Genomic DNA, 17852 nt, shown 5'->3' with positions numbered 1-17852 from the left:
ATTTGGAGGCTGGGGCACTGTCCACTCCTGGGAAAGAGTCTGTAGCACTTCAGATGGGAAGTCAAAAGCAGAAGGAATGTCCCAGCCTTCCCATCAATACTGTTCTGGTCCTCAGATGTGTGATGTCACCCAGAGGTGGGCATGGCCTTTTCTCACTGGACAGTCGGCTTCGTCATCCGAGTGTCCTCGGCTCTTTTGATGTGTCTGACGTATTGTTTATATGCCAGTCTTTCCAATAAAAGATTCCTTTTTGCTCCTTCATTGTGGAGATAATGAAGTTATTGGAGTTATGAAGGAATTGAAATCAAAGTTTTTCATGTGAGGGCAAGAAGCACAAAAGAGATATTTATATGCCCTTTATTTTCTGGCTGCTTTTTAAAAAAAAAAAAAATTATTTATTTGGTTGTGCCAGGTCTTAGTTGCAGCTCATGGGTTCCTTAGCTGTGGCATGCGAACTCTTAGTTGCGGCATGCATGTGGGATCTAGTTCCCCGACCAGGGATTGAACCCGGGCCCCTTGCATTGGGAGCACGGAGTCTTAATCACTGTGCCACCAGGGAAGTCCCCTGGCTGCTTTTTAAAAAAACATATAATTGCCCCTAAAGGATACCGTGTCAAGTGTTTTGCTAGAATATGAACAGAATGGGCCTAACGCTCTCTTTCATTGACTGTAAATCCATTTTCGTTACGTGTTACGCATCTGTTGTATAATGCTCTATGTTACCAATTCGCAAAATAATCCTGGAACTTGTATTATACACTGAGGCCTCTGTTATAATGAATACATTTCAAAACAGTCATGTGATCATGTTAATATTTTAAACTAAATAGCAGTAGACCTAGAAGCCAGTCATTGTTATTGCCATGGTATTAATCCAACCTTGGAGCACATATAAATCCCACAATTAGTTCACAACTGTTTTCCAGCACAGCCTTTTCTCAGTAAATGCATAAAAAGGATTTGAAAAATTAACTGTATTCTAACTTCTAGCAAAACCATTTCTTATTCTGGAGAAGTAGCAATTTCCAGGGCCAGATGAACTTTCTGCTAGTTTTCTTCTCATTCTGATAAAAGGGCGGGTCAGGACTCTGATGCTCCATTTCTAAATCGTGTTCTTTCCAGGAAAGAGAATCTCTCTGACGACTGTTCAGTCCTTTTGCCGAATAAATGCAAAAACATATACAATTTTCTATTTTTCAGAACGGCCATAGCGGTATTTCAAGTAAGCGGAGTCCCGCCGTTTGGTGGTACTGGGAAACCTCCTTGGACATATTTATTGCAGTGCCAGGCCCTCCTGCCTGGGAGTAGATTCTGAGGCTTTGTTTGATTCTGTTTGGATGTTCCCACTTTGCACACATCTAACAATTACTTGGCAGTTTGAGGTTTTCATTTTGGCTTTCAGGTCTCAGGCTTCTCTTGAAAATTTTTAATTTTAATTTTTTAAATTACATCCTTCTAACCAAAGTAAGAGACAGGGCCCTCTGAGATCAGATCCTGGTTGTCACACCAAAAGGATGCGTTTTCCCAGGATGAGAGCACCCTCGCATACTGCAAATCTGGGCTTTCCGGGGTGCAAAACCTGGGGCTGGCTCTTCGGTGGAACTGTGAACAGCAGTCAACTGTTTAGTGACATAATGTGGGTTTTTATAGGCTCATCTCATTCTACAACCAGATTGCTGTCTGAACACTTGAGATAAATCTTCACCCACTCTCTGGAATTGTTCAGCACACAGGTTAATTTCTCACTATTGATTTTCTCCACTACGCATCGTGGAAGCCTCAAGACCGCTTGACCTACACACACACAAAAATCTCTGCGACTGTCAGTTTAAATAGAATAGCTCTTCAAAAGTATGCTTGAAAAATCCGTAAAGATAACGAAATAACCCTTCCCCACCTATTAGCAGGGCAGTTTAACTGGACATTTTGATTAGATTTGAAGGAGAGAACAAAATCATGAACATTTACGCAAAGAGGTTTCATATGTTAAAGCTTCTGAACGTGAATGCTTCTCCTGTGGGCAGCCCCAGGCAGGCATATTATTCTCATCTAGGGACTGAACATTTCTAGTTAAATCAGAGTAGAAACCAGAACCTTCTTGGATAATGGAAGAGGCAACACAGGAAGAAAAGCACTGGGCACCAGGCGTTGGAAGACCCATCCGCCCTGCCAGGAATTAGGACCACTCTCCCCTGGGCTTTCGCTATTCATCTGTAAAAACAAAGGGATTGGATTCTAAGTGTCTTCCCAGTTCTAAAATTCAATGTTTTTATATCCAAGACAATATATATATATTTTATTAATATGAAAAGCGAGTTGAAAGAAAACAACAAAAGCAAAATAAAAACTTTGTTCTACCTGAAAAAGACTTGAGAAATATATATATAAAACAAGCATCATTCTTTCCTCTATATATCCATTCCTGTATATTCCTGTATACTCATCCCTGTATATTCCTCCCCCACCCCCATTGTTATTGAAAAGTAAAAAAAAAAAAAAAGTTCTTTTAAGGATTAAATGTTCCATTTAGTTTTTTAATCATCCCTGAAATCTTGTCCCATTAATCGAAAATGGGGTCAGAAGCACTTTATTAATGGAAATTCCTTCAATGTGCTTCCAAGGAAAACTAAAGCATCCTTAATACCTACGACATAAAACAAATAAACATAAAACCCCAGCCGAGAGCAAAACCCAACCAGTTCTATGTCCCCGGCACTGACCAAGCATAACTGAAGTGTACTAAGCCATTTTCACGTCACTTGGAGTGTAGATTTATTTGCATTTAAGAATCTCCTAAACAAATTACATCAACCTCACTCCATGTCCTTCCTTAATAAAACTATGACCGGACAAGCATCAGACTTTTAAAATTCTAAAAATAATAGAAAAGTAAAAATAGATTTCCTAGGGAAATTCCTCTCCTTAAACCTTACACGGTTTTGCTGCTTCTGTGAAACCTTTCTCTTTGGAGTAACTTGGTAGCATGGTTTCTCGTGTTTGTTTTTCAGCTGGATTCATACAAGGGCACTGAATTAGAACTTCGGCTAATTTATGGACCATGAACTTTTAGGACCAGTTAAGTTACCTCCGCTGTGAAAGGAGAATGGCAGACGTCAATGAAGGCATGGAGACACTCCAAGTCCATTTCATGATGTAATTGAAGTCTTAGATAGCACACCCTCATTGCAAAATAAAACAAGAACACAGAATGGTCTGAGCACTCTAGAATCACCTGCAGCACGTTTAACCATTCGAGTCGCAGAACGGCCCGTTCTAAGCCTGCGACAGGTCGTCGGAGCAGTCATGCCCTTCACCTGCACCCCACCCCCCCGCTTAAGAGGATCCATTCATAGCTACTCACTACTGCAGGATTTGACCTGAGAAATGCTAGGATTCATTAACTCAGCGGTTGTTTGCAAAAGTCCCTAAATCATCTTTGCCCTTGGCCAGCAAGGGGACTGCTCAAGTTCTCAGAAGCAGCTGGTGAGGTTCTTAGCCAAGTTCCTCAGGTGCAGGAAGTTCTTCGGGACAACCTACTTTGACGTGGCATCTACATATCTTTAAACCAGACTTCCTGGATCAAGGAAATGTTATTCCTGACTCCTTTGACCCAGAGACTGGCTAAAATTTAGTTTTTATAACCTGTAGGTAATCACTGTTTCTTCCTTCCTTTTTTTCTTTCTAGGAGCTGGCATGGTAGTTAAATTTTTCTAAAACAGTCATATTAATATGTTCAAAAATCCACTGCTGAGTCTCGGAGAGAGGGTCACATCTGGCCATGAAAATCTTCTTCTCTGCTGGGTTGCAATCCATGCAGCTGTTACTCACAGGATGGAATAATGTTCTGTCCTGCAGGGATCGGAAAGAAAAGAAAAGACTGATATCATGCATGGGGAATGCTTGGAACCCAAAATATAAAAAGAAAGTAAAATAACCCTGCTGATACTTCAGTATCTACCCAGAGTGTGAAAAAAAATAGACCACCTCCCAAATCAAACAACAGGAGGTGGGGTTGCCACACGGAATGTGGTTTCCTAGGAACGTGGGCGCAACGTGGGCCCTCCAAGCAGATTCAGCCAGAAACAAAGAATTCATTCATTCATGGACTTTAAAAAAATATAATCCATTCATTGCCTGCTCTGTGGTAAGCATTTTGTTACACGCTCGGGTTTTGAAGATGAAAAGTACATGAGGTTGCTTGTCAAGTAGCTACTAATCTAGCTGTCTGGGGAGAGGGATGCATACAGAAATGGTAATTTAGTCCGCAGTAGACACCACCGCAGCCTCGCACACACCCCCAGAGGACCAGAAGAGTCATCATCTTCCCTACCCTTGTACTGGGAAAGGCAAATACCAGAGGACCAGGAACCAGGATGAACTCGGGACTGGGGGTACACAGTGCGCAGGCAGAATCTCCAAGCACAGGCTCAAATCTGAGCTTCTGCCTCTTCCCGACCCCTTTATCGGCATCGCTGCTCTTCCTGGGATGCAATTCTCCCTGCCTTTTGTAAAGTGGAGGGAGGCAGTGTTAGCTCAGTGTGTGATAAAGAGAAGGGCTCTGTGAATGAAGGTGCTAGCAGGGCACAGAGTTTAAGTGGTGAGTAAGCCCATTATGTGAATAGCCTCTATTAATACACACTGCTTTGTATTGTGCAAGCCGGGAGAAGGAAGCCAGTGCTACGAGAAAGGGATCTTTCCTTAAGTAGCAATAAATGCATTTGTCTCTTATAGTGTCTATGCATTTAAAAAAAAAAAAAAGGGCCAATAACATGTAAAAACATCCCCAGATCACTGCTGAAATTTTAGGAACAAGTTGTGTTTTATTATTTAGCTTGGGAAACATTTAGAGGGTCTGCTTATTTTCTTTAACTGAGGAGCGTTAGACTCAGCTTTTAGGCATCCCATGTCAGCATCTCTGGGTTACACTGGCTGCTAACCAATATTTAACGTGCTTTCGGACCCGGATGTTTGCATAGTTGGGTGCCTGTGAAGGAAGGAAGAATAAGGAAGGAGGAAGGAGGCCCCAAGCCTCGTTTGCATGTTTCCACTTTCAGTGTAAACACAGAGCTACATCTAATACATAGGCTCCCTCCTCTCCTCTGCTCTCTTCCAAGTCTCCCAAGTTTATTGTGGATTTCACTTTCCGTACACACGAGAGGGCTGCTGACTTCTCCTGCCCATTTTCCTCATCCCCTGCTTCACTGGCTGCCGTTGGACCCCAGGGCAGCTGGCAGGAGCTCTCCTTTCACGGTCGAGGCAGCAGATTCTGGAGAAGGAGGCTGTGCGCTGAGCTCACCCGCCCCTTCCCTCCTGGGGCTGATGTTAATGCTGAGGTCACAGATCCCATCCCACAGACGCCCCTGCGCCTCCCTAGGCAGCAGCTCCTTGGCCCTCCCACTCCCCTCCTCCCCAGCATCCCTCCCACTCCGTCTCCTGCCCCACTTTCTACCAATTTAGCTACACAGGCCTAATATATTTCCATCAGCTTTTCAAAGAGCATCCTTAAGCTGTTACATTCGTGATAATTCTATGTGACCTGCTAAATTCTAAAATTCACTCTGTTCCACATCCATGTACTTCTTTTTCTTCTTAACTATCTAGATTTCTTCCTATTGTCACTTTTGTCAGTAGCTCAAGCCGGGACCCCCCATAGACTCGCAGTTTCTCTCCCCAAACACATATTTCCGTAAAAACTAAAAAATGAGGAAAAAAAAGAGTAGAGCATGTTTTAATTCTCTTCCCTTCTCAATGTGTGTGCCTCAGCGTGGATGCAAAAGCCAAACCAGATTTTCTGAACATTTAGTTTTTCCAAATGTAATTTTCCAAGCCATAAGGTGATCATGCTTTTCTAAATCTCCAGCTGGAATACACGCTCCGGCAGATCCAGGTATGCTCGTGGGGACAGTCGGGTGGGATGAACAGGTTCAGCACGACCCTGAACCATCCGGAGTATGTTTCTGTAACTATACTTCATGTTCTCATAAACGTTGAAAAGTAGAATTCTCCACATCTATCTGCATCTGAGAAACTTCATCAGTAAAACGAGGGGGTGGATAACATCCATCTCTGAAGCCTCTCCCAGCCGTAAAATTGAATGAACATTTTTTTCCAAAGTTCACTGGTGACGAATGACAGGGCATCAAATAGACACTATCAACCATATTTTGGGGACTAATAGATGATGGCTCTCTGGTTGTGGACCGAGCTTCCGTGTCTTTGGCGTGTCCAGCAGGTCCTAAAGGGGAACCTTCTGGAAGCACCTTTAGTGTCCCCAAAACATGCGTTTTCCACTCTGACCTTGGGAGCTACGTACATTACCATCATTATATTTCCCCTCAGCTCAGCTTCTGGATCGCTAAACGTCGTTACTGATGCTTCTCCTGGCTGGCGCATCGTCGTTGGTAAATGTGGCCTCTTGTCCTACACCAGCCCTTTTTAAAAAATTTTTCTTGGAGTCTAGTTGATTTACAATGTTGTGTTAGTTTCAGGTGTACAGCAAAGTGATTCAGTTATACATGTATCCACTCTTTTTTAGATTCTTTTCCCATATGGGCCATTATAGAGTGTTGAGTAGAGTTCTCTGTGCAATGCAAGTAGGTTCTTATTAGTTATCTATTTTATATATAGTAGTGTGTATACAGTGGAATATTACTCAGCCATAAAAAGGACAAAATAGGACTTCCCTGGTGGCGCAGTGGTTGAGAGTCCGCCTGCTGATGCAGGGGACGCGGGTTCATGCCCCGGTCCGGGAGGATCCCACATGCCGCGGAGCAGCTGGGCGCGTGAGCCATGGCCACTGAGCCTGCGCGTCTGGAGCCTGTGCTCAGCAACGGGAGAGGCCACAATAGTGAGAGGCCCGCATACCGCAAAAAAAAAAAGGACAAAATAATGCCATTTGCAGCAACATGGATGGACCTAGAGATTGTCATACTAAGTAAGTCAGACAGAGAAAGACATCACATGATATCGCTTATATGTGGAATCTAAAAAAAGGGTACAAATGAACTTATTTACAAAACAGAAATAGAGTTACAGATGTAGAAAACAAACTTATGGTTACCCAGGGGTAAGCGAGGGGAGGGGTGAATTGGGAGACTGGGATGGACATCTACACACTGTGACAGCCCTTTTCTCCTTTAGTCTCCTCCGTCATGACAAGATATGCTGGCACAGAACCAAATAGAGTTTTCTCCTCTGGGATAGAGTTCTGAGCCCTCTGGCAAGTCTGCTGTTCCCTAACAACTCTCCTGAAAGGGCACTTTTACCTGGACTCTTCTCTGTTCAGCCCAGAGGGAGGGCAGAGCCTGTGCCTTGGGTGTTCACAAAGTAATGCCACAAACTGTATCTCCTGCATCCTCTCGCCTTCCCTGACCACTTCCTCCCTTGTTTTTTTCTGTTTTGTTTTTGCCTAAGAAAGTTAGACATCCTTGAGCAGGAAATGAAAACCTTCAGATTCAGCATTATGGCACTGCCCTTCATAACCAAACAGGTCAGGCTAAGTTCCAATCGGTCCCCGGGGTGAAGGCTGGGTGGGACTTTTCAAGTAGGTCCTGGAGAGGGACACCTCTTCAAAGCAAGCTGGTGTGACACTCCAAGGTATTCACAGGCCAGCACTAAATTTTATTAGATTCTGTACTTCTGTAGGGTCCAAATTTTAAACGAACAGGTATGTTGTAGAAAACATTACCCACTGTGTTCAGGGTAGTAAAAGAATCAGACGTTAAAGATGCAGAGGGCTTCCCTGGTGGCACAGTGGTTGAGAGTCCGCCTGCCGATGCAGGGGATGTGGGTTTGTGCCCCGGTCCGGGAGGATCCCACATGCCGCGGAGCGGCTGGGCCCGTGAGCCATGGCCGCTGAGCCCGTGCGTCCGGAGCCTGTGCTCCGCAACGGGAGAGGCCACAATAGTGAGAGGCCCCGGTACCACAAACAAAGAAAAAAAAAAAAAAGATGCAGAGACAATAAAATAGGTGGGTGAGTTCATAACGTACAAGAAGATGACCGTGAGAATAAACACCCACACGGCGGCAGGGTGCAGGGGGCCAGGGCTTTATTCCACAGGAAATTTGGTCACATTCCTGTCACACCACTCATCTGTTACATGACCCTGGTTGATTACTTAACTCTCTGAACCTCGGCTTCCTCACTTGTGAAATATAGATAATAATATCTGCTTCATGAGTTTGCTGTGGATAAAATGAGTTAATATATGTAAAATCGCTGGCACAATGTCCTACGTGCAGTAACTAACGAAGTAATAGCTATTCCACGCCTGCTCTCCTCTTAATTTATCTTCAGTCAGGGAGCACCCCCAATTCTAAAAATCAGAACGTACTAACCATCTGGTCTGAGACCAGCTATTCAAGACCAAATTGCATTTTCTGAAATACTGGCGAAATAGAATTTGCAAAAATTGGCACCTGCCTGGACCAGTTATCCGAACGGATACATCAGTACCTCCTGGTTTAAGCAAAAGGTTTATGGAAACAAAGTAATTAGTTCGGGAATGAGCTCTTCCGTATAGTTATGGTCCGAGTTTGTATGTGTTGCCTGAAATACAACATGATCCAGGGCATCTGAGTTCAACAAATATTGATTAAGCGCTTTTTTATTTTCCGGTGTGTGTTAGGAAGTAGGCATAGAAAGATAACCTAAGATGCCTCCCCTGGCCCAAGAAGTGGGGGAGACCAATAGGTAAATAAGACATGTTTGAAGCAGAAGGTGTCAATGAGATTGTAGCTGCAGGGGAATAGGATGAATAAAGAAGAATGTGTGAACAGAGAGATGTGAACTAACAGGTATATTTATGCATTCAATTTATTCAGCAAGAGTCTACAGGGTGCTTACTATCTGTCAGGCACTGTTTTAGGTGGTTGGGATGTATCAAAAACCTTAATAATATAAAAATTCCTGCCCTCCTGGAGCTTACATTCTAGAGGTGGGGTTGGGGGTAGAGCAGTAGGGCACAGACCATAAACCATGAGTGTAATTGTTTCCGTGGCCTGTTCAAAGGTGACACGGAGCAAATCAAAGCAGTTCAGAGAAACTGGAGTGCCAAGGGAAGGGCTGGTGTGCAAACTTAAATAGGGAGGCAAGGGTAAACCTCACTGGGAAGGTGACATTTGAGTAGGTGATGTTTGAAGAAGGTAAGGGAATTGGCCATGCGAGTATCTGGAGGAAGAGGTGCCAGACGGGGCAACGGCCAGTGCAGAGGCCCTAAGCAGGGATGCAGTGTGTGGATAACAGAAACATGAGGAGGCCAGGGTGAGGGAGAGTGGTAGGAGATGCATCAGAGGTGATGGAGGGCTCCGTCCATCATGTGCTAGGGACCCGCAGGTCACTTGGCGTGGCCCAAGCCCAAGAAGCAAGGGGGAAGATTCCAGAGGGTGAAAGATGAACTCCACATCATGAAGACACTGGGGTGCAACGCTAAGGCTTGACTTTTCAGGCAAGCGTGCGGGATGGTTGTTGGAGGATTTAGAACAGTGGAGTTAAGGATCTTGGGTGCCTCATGCTAGTGGCAGAGGGGAGAATGGGGTGGGAGTGGGGGACTCGGGATACAGCCAGAGGCACAGCTGGAGGCTACTGCAGGGGTCCAGATTTGACAGCAATAGGGAAGAGGTGGGGGTGACATGAGACATGGTTGGAAAGCTTTTTCAGGAGGTGAATGCACAGGGCGTTCTGACTGATGGGACGTGGGGATTAAGGTGGAGGAAGTGGAGAACTAGAGGAAAAGCGGTGTTGAGGTGAGAAATGCAGAGAGGAGTAGGATTGGGGGCGGGAAGGATGATCTCTGTTTCAGGTATAACGAGTCGTAGGTGTTTAGGGGACAGCCAGGTTTAGATGCCCCGGAAGCAATTGGGTATAGGCTGGACCTCAAGATAGCTTCTCTGTAAAGTGGGGAGAGGTGAGTTACTCCCTCCTGCTGACTGTTCATTTCTGTGTAACTCACATTGACAGCAAATGCATTTGTGAGAGACATCGCCTTCATGTCCTTTTGTTTCTAGTATGGATACGAGAGAAGGAAGGCTTGGAATTATGGGACTAGGTTTTAATCCTAGTTTTATCTCTGACAAGAATCTCTGATGGCCCCTTCGTTTGCTAGTGATTTCGGTTTTCCATCTGCAAGACTAATGGAGTGGGAAGACGAGGGAGGGATGAGATAAGGGACAAAAATAGCCGCCTTCCCACCTCTTAGGGTCATGGAGAAGAACCAGGTGGATATGTGAGTGGCCTTTGAGTTCTGGAAGAAAGACACATCAGGTGGTGTTTTTCCTGCCTATTTTTGCCGTTGGCATCTGGGAGAATGCAAGTAACACCTTGACAGGCATAAAAGGGACAAAGCAGTGTGATTGCCTATCCTTTTCCATTTTTTCTTTGGAGAGGTACAGTTCCTCACAGGAGGAGAAAATTGGTCTTCCTGCATCAGTGGATAATTTGGCCGATCAGAAATAATGCTTCTGATGCCCCGACGGACAGAGCCCTCGGTGTGTGCGCTGAGACAGTGCTGGCAGCCCCGCAGCCCTGCCTGCTGCTCCATTGCTGGTTTTCTGGGCTACAGGCAAGCAATGGGCGTGAGTATACCCTCAATTCTCAGAGTGGCCAGGATCATTACAGAATCGGTTGTGATTTGTTAAATCTCTGCTCTTCACACCATTCAAAGACTTCCCAGCCTCTTCGCTAAATTCTTAGCATGGTCCCGAGGTCTTGTATAGGCAGCCCTGCCCCTGGCCTTAGAATTCATCATTTCCCCTCACGCGCAGACGCTTCAACTGGCTTCTCCGTTCTTCCAAGAAAACCAAGCTCTTCCCTACCCGAGGGCATTTGCACAAGCCGACTCCTATATCTGGGATTTTTTTTTAACTTAATTTTTATTTTGTATTGGGGTATAGTTGATTACAATGTTGTGTTAGTTTCAGGTGTACAGCAAAGTGATTCAGTTATACGTATATGGGTTTGGCCAAAAAGTTCATTTGGGGGACTTCCCTGGTGGTCCCGTGGGTAAGACCTCGAGCTCCCAATGCAGGGGGCCCGGGTTCGATTCCTGGTTGGGGAACTAGATCCTGCATGCCTCAACTAAGGAGTCCGCATGCCGCAACTAAAGGTCCCACGTGCTGCAATGAAGACCCGGTGCAGGCAAAATAAATAAGTAAATAAATAAAAATTAACCAAACTCCTGCCAACATTACATAAAAGAAAATTCATTTGGTTAATGAATACGTTGTTCAGTAAAGTTCCTGGGGGAAATGAAAAATGTGTCTTTTATTTTTACTTAAAACTGAACGAACTTTTTGGCCAACCCAATACATAGATCCATTCTTGTTCAGATTCTTTTCTTCACTTGCCTAAATCCTACTCATCTTTTAGGTCTCCATTTAAAAGGTACTGTGTCAGAGCAGCCTTGCATACCTCTCTGACCTGGGTAGAGCGCAGTGTCCCGTTCCCATATTATCCTGTACACTTAATGTATTCAATTTAAAAATCTGTCTGCTTCCCCACTAGACTGAAAACTCCAAGAGTAGAGAAGACCCATCTGTTCCATATCTTGTTTCCATCTGTCCATAGCTGTTCATCTCCCCTCAGTGAACCTGCCATCAGTCACATCAACATAATAATAGCTGCTATTTATCGAGTATGTATTTATGTGCCTCGTTGTGTTAAATGTTCTACCCAGATTTTCTCATTTTATCTACTTCATCCACAACAGCAACCTGAAGAGAGAGGGAATGTGGACAAACAGGAAGCCAGGTTCGCCTGTTTATTTAACAAATGCTAATTCAGCACCTACTACGTGCCAAGCAGTGTTTTAGGTACTGAGGATACTGCATGAAAGAAAGCAGAGAAAAATCCCTGCTCTTGTGGAATTTACATTCTAATATTTAGCGACAGTTAAATAGCTAGAATAGTATAGGAAGACGACTAGACAGCCTATCGTTTCCTCTATGTAAACTTACTAGGAGAGCTAAAGTCAAATCAGGAGAAGTTTCTTGGGCACCTAATAGCTGACACTCATTGAACTCTTATTAAGTGCCGTGTCCTAGGTGCATTTAGCTTTTATTTCATCATCACGATAATCTTCTAAGGTAGATACTGTTATTATCGCCATTTGATAAATGAAGAAACAGAAGCACAGAGTAAGGAAATTTCCCAAGATCCCAGAGCTAGGACCACCGCGGAGCCAGAACTCAAATCCCAGGTCCCTCAGGGTCTAGCCCCTGTGCTCTCAGCCTCAGCCTGTCTCACCCCCGTCATCTTCTTCTTCTTTTTGAAATTTTTTGGCCATGCTGCACAGCATGTGAGATCTCAGTTCCCTGACCAGGGATCGAACCCTCACCCCTTGCATTGGAAGCGTGGAGTCTTAACCACTGGACCGCCAGGGAAGGCCCTCACCTCCTTCTTAGCCGAGCCAACTAGCAGTCCTGCTCTAGACCCACACATGCTCAGCAAGGAAGAAGTGTCCTCCTTAGCAAATACTAATTTCAAATGTGTATAGTTCCGATTAGCCAGATCCTTTAAAGTTCGACAGTCTCCATCTTGACAGGCCTTCAGTTCAGGAAGTCTCTGTCCATATGTTAGAGCCTGAGATAGATCGTGATGAAATCTTTTTACTAGTGACCAGAGGGTGGCAGTGCGGCCCGTTAGGTAAAATGGTAAGCCCCAGGGATATGGCTAAGGTACCCAGATATGGCAAAAGTTAAAAGGACGTGATGACAAAGTGACTTCAGCCGGATTAGACACACAGAAACAGAATGCGAAGGCAACACTGCTGAAAATATAGCTTCTTTGCAGGGGTGTAATGTACTCCCGTCCCGGGAGTTAACCTCCCTCATCTTTGAATTGTCAAGTTGCACTGAAGATCAGAATTTCTCAGGGTACAATGCTCATGTCTCCTATTGTGTATTTTCAGAGTATAGGGTATGATGTAGACATTGTGCATCTGGTTTTCAGCAAGATGATTAAAAATCCCCCTTTGTTTTCCTATGGGTAAGCTGGAGAAATATGGGCTAGAAGATAATTCACCATTAGGTGAGTTTGTATCTGGTTGAGTAACTGCACCCGATGGGCCAATGTCTCCTCTATCACAGGATGGAGGGCTCGGTTCTGGGCCTTGTTCATTGGGATCAACAGCTTAGATGAGGGACTGAGTGCACGTTGCTTTGCCCTAACTCACGGCTGGAGTAAAACTAGTTCACCTGGTAATAAGCTGGATCAAAGAGTCGAAATCCAGGCTGGGGTAAATCTCGTGAGGGAGAATTTAATAGAAACCAATGGATGGCTACCCAAGTATAAAAGGTGAACTGGGGCTTCCCTGGTGGTGCAGTGGTTGAGAGTCCGCCTGCCGACGCAGGGGACACGGGTTCGTGCCCCGGTCCGCGAAGATCCCACATGCCGCGGAGCGGCTGGGCCCGTGAGCCATGGCCGCTGAGCCTGCGCGTCCGGAGCCTGTGCTCCGCAACGGGAGAGAGGCCACAACAGTGAGAGGCCCGCGTAACACACAAAAAAAAATAAAGGTGAACTGTACAGGTAGACGACTACAGAGACGTATCTGTGTAGCAAAGCAAGAGTGGTTTTTTTAATACTGAAAGCTCATTAAGAGGCCAAGTATGTGAAGTTAAGGCAGAAAAGCGATCAACTCAAGCTAATTCAACAGGCATATACTGCTCATAACAAAGGGGTGCTAGAAACCCATTCTGTTCTTTGGTTAAACACACCTAGCATACTGTGTTCCCTTTGGGGCATCACGCCACCCTCTAGGACCATCTGGAGTGTGTTAAGAATCTGTGTCCAGGAGGCTGAGGTAGGTCCCAATGAAGTTATCTGAAGAGCAGTGTTAGGAAGTTGGGCCATGTAACTGGAAGTAAGGAGTAAAGATCAGACCAGCATTGTTCAAGGATCTGGAATCTGTCTTGGCCAAAATGGATGAAACTTAATCTGTGTGGTACCAAAAGTCTTAGAGCTTTCTAATACTTGGGACTGTCCAGAAACGAAGGGGCTGATCAGGGATAGTGTGTCTCTCTAAGCATGACCACAAGTCCCGGATTTTGCAGCGGGGCTTCATTTATCAGAACCAGAGTCGAATTTCACGCCTTTCAATTAAACTCTGTTTCCTCATTTTAGGTCCTAAATCAATACCAAACCGGAATGATTTAAAAATAACAACCTTGTGGCCATCCATCTGGCATCTTTGTGGACCAGCAGGATTTTATGAGCTGAGAAGCTAAAGCCCTGGCACGTAACATAAGGTACCATAAATAGTCAGATGTGGGCACATGCCAAGAATTCCACCCATTCACTTTTTAAAGTACTGTGACTGTTTCACTGTTATCAGTTTAGCCTGACAGGTGTCTTTTTATCTGTATTTTCCTGTTTGATGTTATTTTTAAGCCCTTTCTTATGGAAGTTAAACTATAAGGACACCCCAGAGAGCAACTCAGAAAAGTGATGTAAACCTTTCACTTTTGGACTTTGGGGAGGCTGTGAACGTGGTTCTGAGACCAAAAGATGTGCTAAGTTTTATCCAGCACGGCTTGGGGTTCCTGGAGGGGATCGCATCAGTAATTGAGCCCATTTAATGAATACTTATTTACGAACGTCTACGTGGTAGATATTAGGCAGGCCATACAGAAATACAAGAAAAACTTCCTGCCCTCAGATAGTTAACATCTATAAGGGGAGACTAACCATGCATAATACAATGTTCTAAGTACAAAGGAGGGAACAAAATGCTATAGGAATACAAGCAGAGGGGCAATTCCAACTACAGTAGGAGGGAAGAGTAGGGTAGGGAAAGTAGGTAAAAACTGGAACTAGAAAAGTGATTCTCTTTCTGGCTGCCCATCAGAACCTTTTAGGAGCTTTTAAAAAATACCAATACCCGGGCTTCTCTTTCTAGAGCATCAGTCTATCCTTATGCCAACAGCACACTACACTAATAATTGCATTTTTGCGATGTTTGGGTACCTGGCACTTTTATAGTGTTTGATGCTTGTTTTTTTTCTTCTTCAACTTTTTCTTGGCTCTTCTTGGCCCTTTCATTTCCATGTACATTTCAGAATCAGCTCATCAATTTCCACAAATAAACCTGCTGGGATGTGATTGGTTTTGCATGAAATGTAAACACCTGCTTGAGAACTGGTACCTTCACCATATTGTCTTCTTATCCTTGAACATGCTAGCTTTCCTTTGTAGTTTGAGAAGTTCCTCTTAGTGATGTTTCGTAGTTTTCTGTATAAAGGCCTTGTGCATCTGTTGTGACAGTTATTCCTAATTATTTGATACTTTTTGTGGTGATCAAATGGAATAAGTTTAGCATTTCATTTTCCAGTTTTTTGTTGCTGGCATGCAGACACTTGACTGTCTTATATTTACTTTCTATCCAGGACTGTGCTGAATGTACTTACTAACTTTAATAGTTTAGATGTATAACCTTTGGATTTTTTTATGGACACAACTATGTCGTCTGTGAGTAGACAGTTTTATTTCTTCCTTTCTGTTTCTTAGACCTTTTAATTTCTTTATCTTGCCTGATGGCTCTGGGAAGGCCCCCCTGTGCAATGTTGAATAGAAGTGACGGTAGCAGACGTTATATTTTATTCCCGGTCTCCAGAGGGAAGTTGAAACATTTCACCACTAAGACTGATGTTATGGGGTTTTGGTTCTTATTAGGTTAAGTTTGTCTATCAGTTTACTTTCTGTATGGCTAAGACTTATTAGTCAGAGGGTTAGAAACTTGAGGATTCATAAATAGACCATGCATATAAGGCCCCTCAACTTATGACAAGGGTGCTACTTCCCTGCAGTGGGAAAACTGATTTTTTTTAAAGTAAATGATGATTGACCAGTCGAATATAAATATGAAAAAAACAGCCCCATTTTACATTGTAAACAAAAACTATTCCAGGGAATATATACCACAATGCAGAAGATTCAACAACAAAGCTTCCAAAGATGACTTAGAATACTACCTTCTTGACTTTGGTGTGGGCAAAGATTTCCTAAACAGGACACGGAAAACACTAATCGGAAAAGAACAGCTCTTCATCAAGGAGAGAGAAAAGGCCAGAAACTGACTGGAGTAAGATATTTACAAAAAACCGACGAAGCACTATACCTAGATATACCAAAAACTCTTCAAAATCTGTAAAAAAAAAAAAAAAAAGAAAAAGAAAATGAAAAGAAAAGAAAAGAAAAAACAAAGTCAGACAACCCACGTTAAAACACGGTCAACAGACTTGAACAGGTCCTTCTCAAAGAAGATCTCCAAAAAGGCTAACAGACATGTGATCTCACTCTACAACCACAGAACGGAAAAAGGAAAAGAAAAAGAAACCAACGTGCCAGGTGTTGGTGAAGATGGGAAGGTCTGGGTTCTCAGGCAGCGTCTGCCCACAGTTCTTCAGGCCCCAGGATTTCAGTGCCTGCTGACCTGACCTCCTTAAGCTGGCCCCTGAATCTTGCTCTAGGGCCTCAGTTCTCTGGGCTCTAGAACAGCTCCGTCTGTAAGAGCAGCCGCCCAGAGGTGTCAGGAATAAACACCCCCCAGGAGCAGCCGTAAGCCAAGACTGACTGTGGTGGTGTTTAAATATCCCAACCTCCTTCCTGTCGGTATGTGTTGTAGACCATTGCAGAGGTGTCGGTGGGCTTGGTCTCCCCTTGCCCATGCTGGTACTTGCTTTATCAGAGGCCCTGTATTGGTTCCCTTCCCTGTTTCACTTCCCTACTCTCTGCCATGATCTTGGAGGGGGGCGGGCATCTCCCAGATAAACCACTCGCACTCAAATTCTCACTTCAGGGCCTACATCTGGGGAAACCCCAATGAAGATATATGTTATACTCCCATAAAAATGTTTCCTCACTAGAAAAGAACATGGGAGATAGCTCTTGATCTGGGGGGATAACAGTAGTTAATATTTCTTAGCATAGATTGCTACACAGCAGCATATAACTCACCACTATTCCCAGTGTAAAAAGTGTACTTGTCACCCACATGGATGGAAATTCGATCATATGGTCAGAAACCTTGCTGGAAGTTTTCCACAGTTTATCTCACTGAATTACTGTCTCTGTTTTATTGACGTGGAAGTTGAAAATCACACATGTGAAATCACTCACTCAAGATCACATTACAGTTCCAAGATGAATTAGAATGTCTTGGGCCAGACAAGCCACTGTGACGTTGACCAGACTGTGAAGAGGCAGGATGAGAATTTGGGAGAAGGCACTTCATCTTCTCGGTGGGAAACCAAGTAACGTATAAACCAGAGGGATGCAATGACCAGCTCCTGTGGATGTGAGGATGGAAGGTGGGCTGGGGGGTGGGGGGAGGGTGGAGGCAGGGTGGCCCTTTAAAGGAGCCTTTGCGGTAATCCGGGACTGAGACTGGGAAGGGCTGCAGTCGGGGCTGCGGCCACAGGGACGGCAAGGAGAGGGAGGGGTTCACACGTCTTAGAGACCAACTAGATGTAGGGGGTTAAGGAGGCAGCGGGACAGTTTCTTGTTTCAGACGTCGTTTTGAGTGTCGGCTGGTGATTTGAATATTTTTACTGAGGTCGCTTCTGCAAATCATTGTTCTTGTAGCCGGGGTCCCCCTGGTGGCGAAAGAAACCGAAAATGGGATTTCTCACCCTGGGTACCTGCTAACGAGGGGAGATGGCTGGGCAGGAGCCTAGTTACACGACCCTAGGATAGGGATTCCTTCCTTTTCTCGTGGTGGCAAAGAGCCACATAGAAAAATAACTGAGAGCAAGGGGGCGGAGGGTCAGGGAGGGTAGTCCACTTCTAAGCTGGGTAAGTTTCTGGGGCTGTAATACACAGCATGTGGACTACAGTGAATAACTCTGTTTCGTGTACTTGA

General features: G+C 44.5%; 1 protein-coding gene across 1 annotated transcript in view; it reads right to left on the bottom strand.

The window, feature by feature from the left end:
- Positions 1–3445: 3445 nt before the first annotated feature.
- The window catches only part of GALNTL6 (polypeptide N-acetylgalactosaminyltransferase like 6), a 1146418-nt gene continuing 1132011 nt past the window's right edge, over positions 3446–17852 (bottom strand). Inside the window, exon 12 of the mRNA XM_065878925.1 lies at positions 3446–3849. Coding sequence (XP_065734997.1) covers positions 3682–3849 — 168 coding nt within the window. The 3' untranslated portion in view covers positions 3446–3681. The remainder of the gene's footprint in view (positions 3850–17852) is intronic.

The sequence above is a fragment of the Phocoena phocoena genome, chromosome 6 (genome assembly GCF_963924675.1).
Source record: "Phocoena phocoena chromosome 6, mPhoPho1.1, whole genome shotgun sequence".
Classification (NCBI taxonomy): domain Eukaryota; kingdom Metazoa; phylum Chordata; class Mammalia; order Artiodactyla; family Phocoenidae; genus Phocoena; species Phocoena phocoena.
Note: the sequence above shows the minus strand (reverse complement) of the source record. Positions and strands in the feature narration are given on the sequence as shown.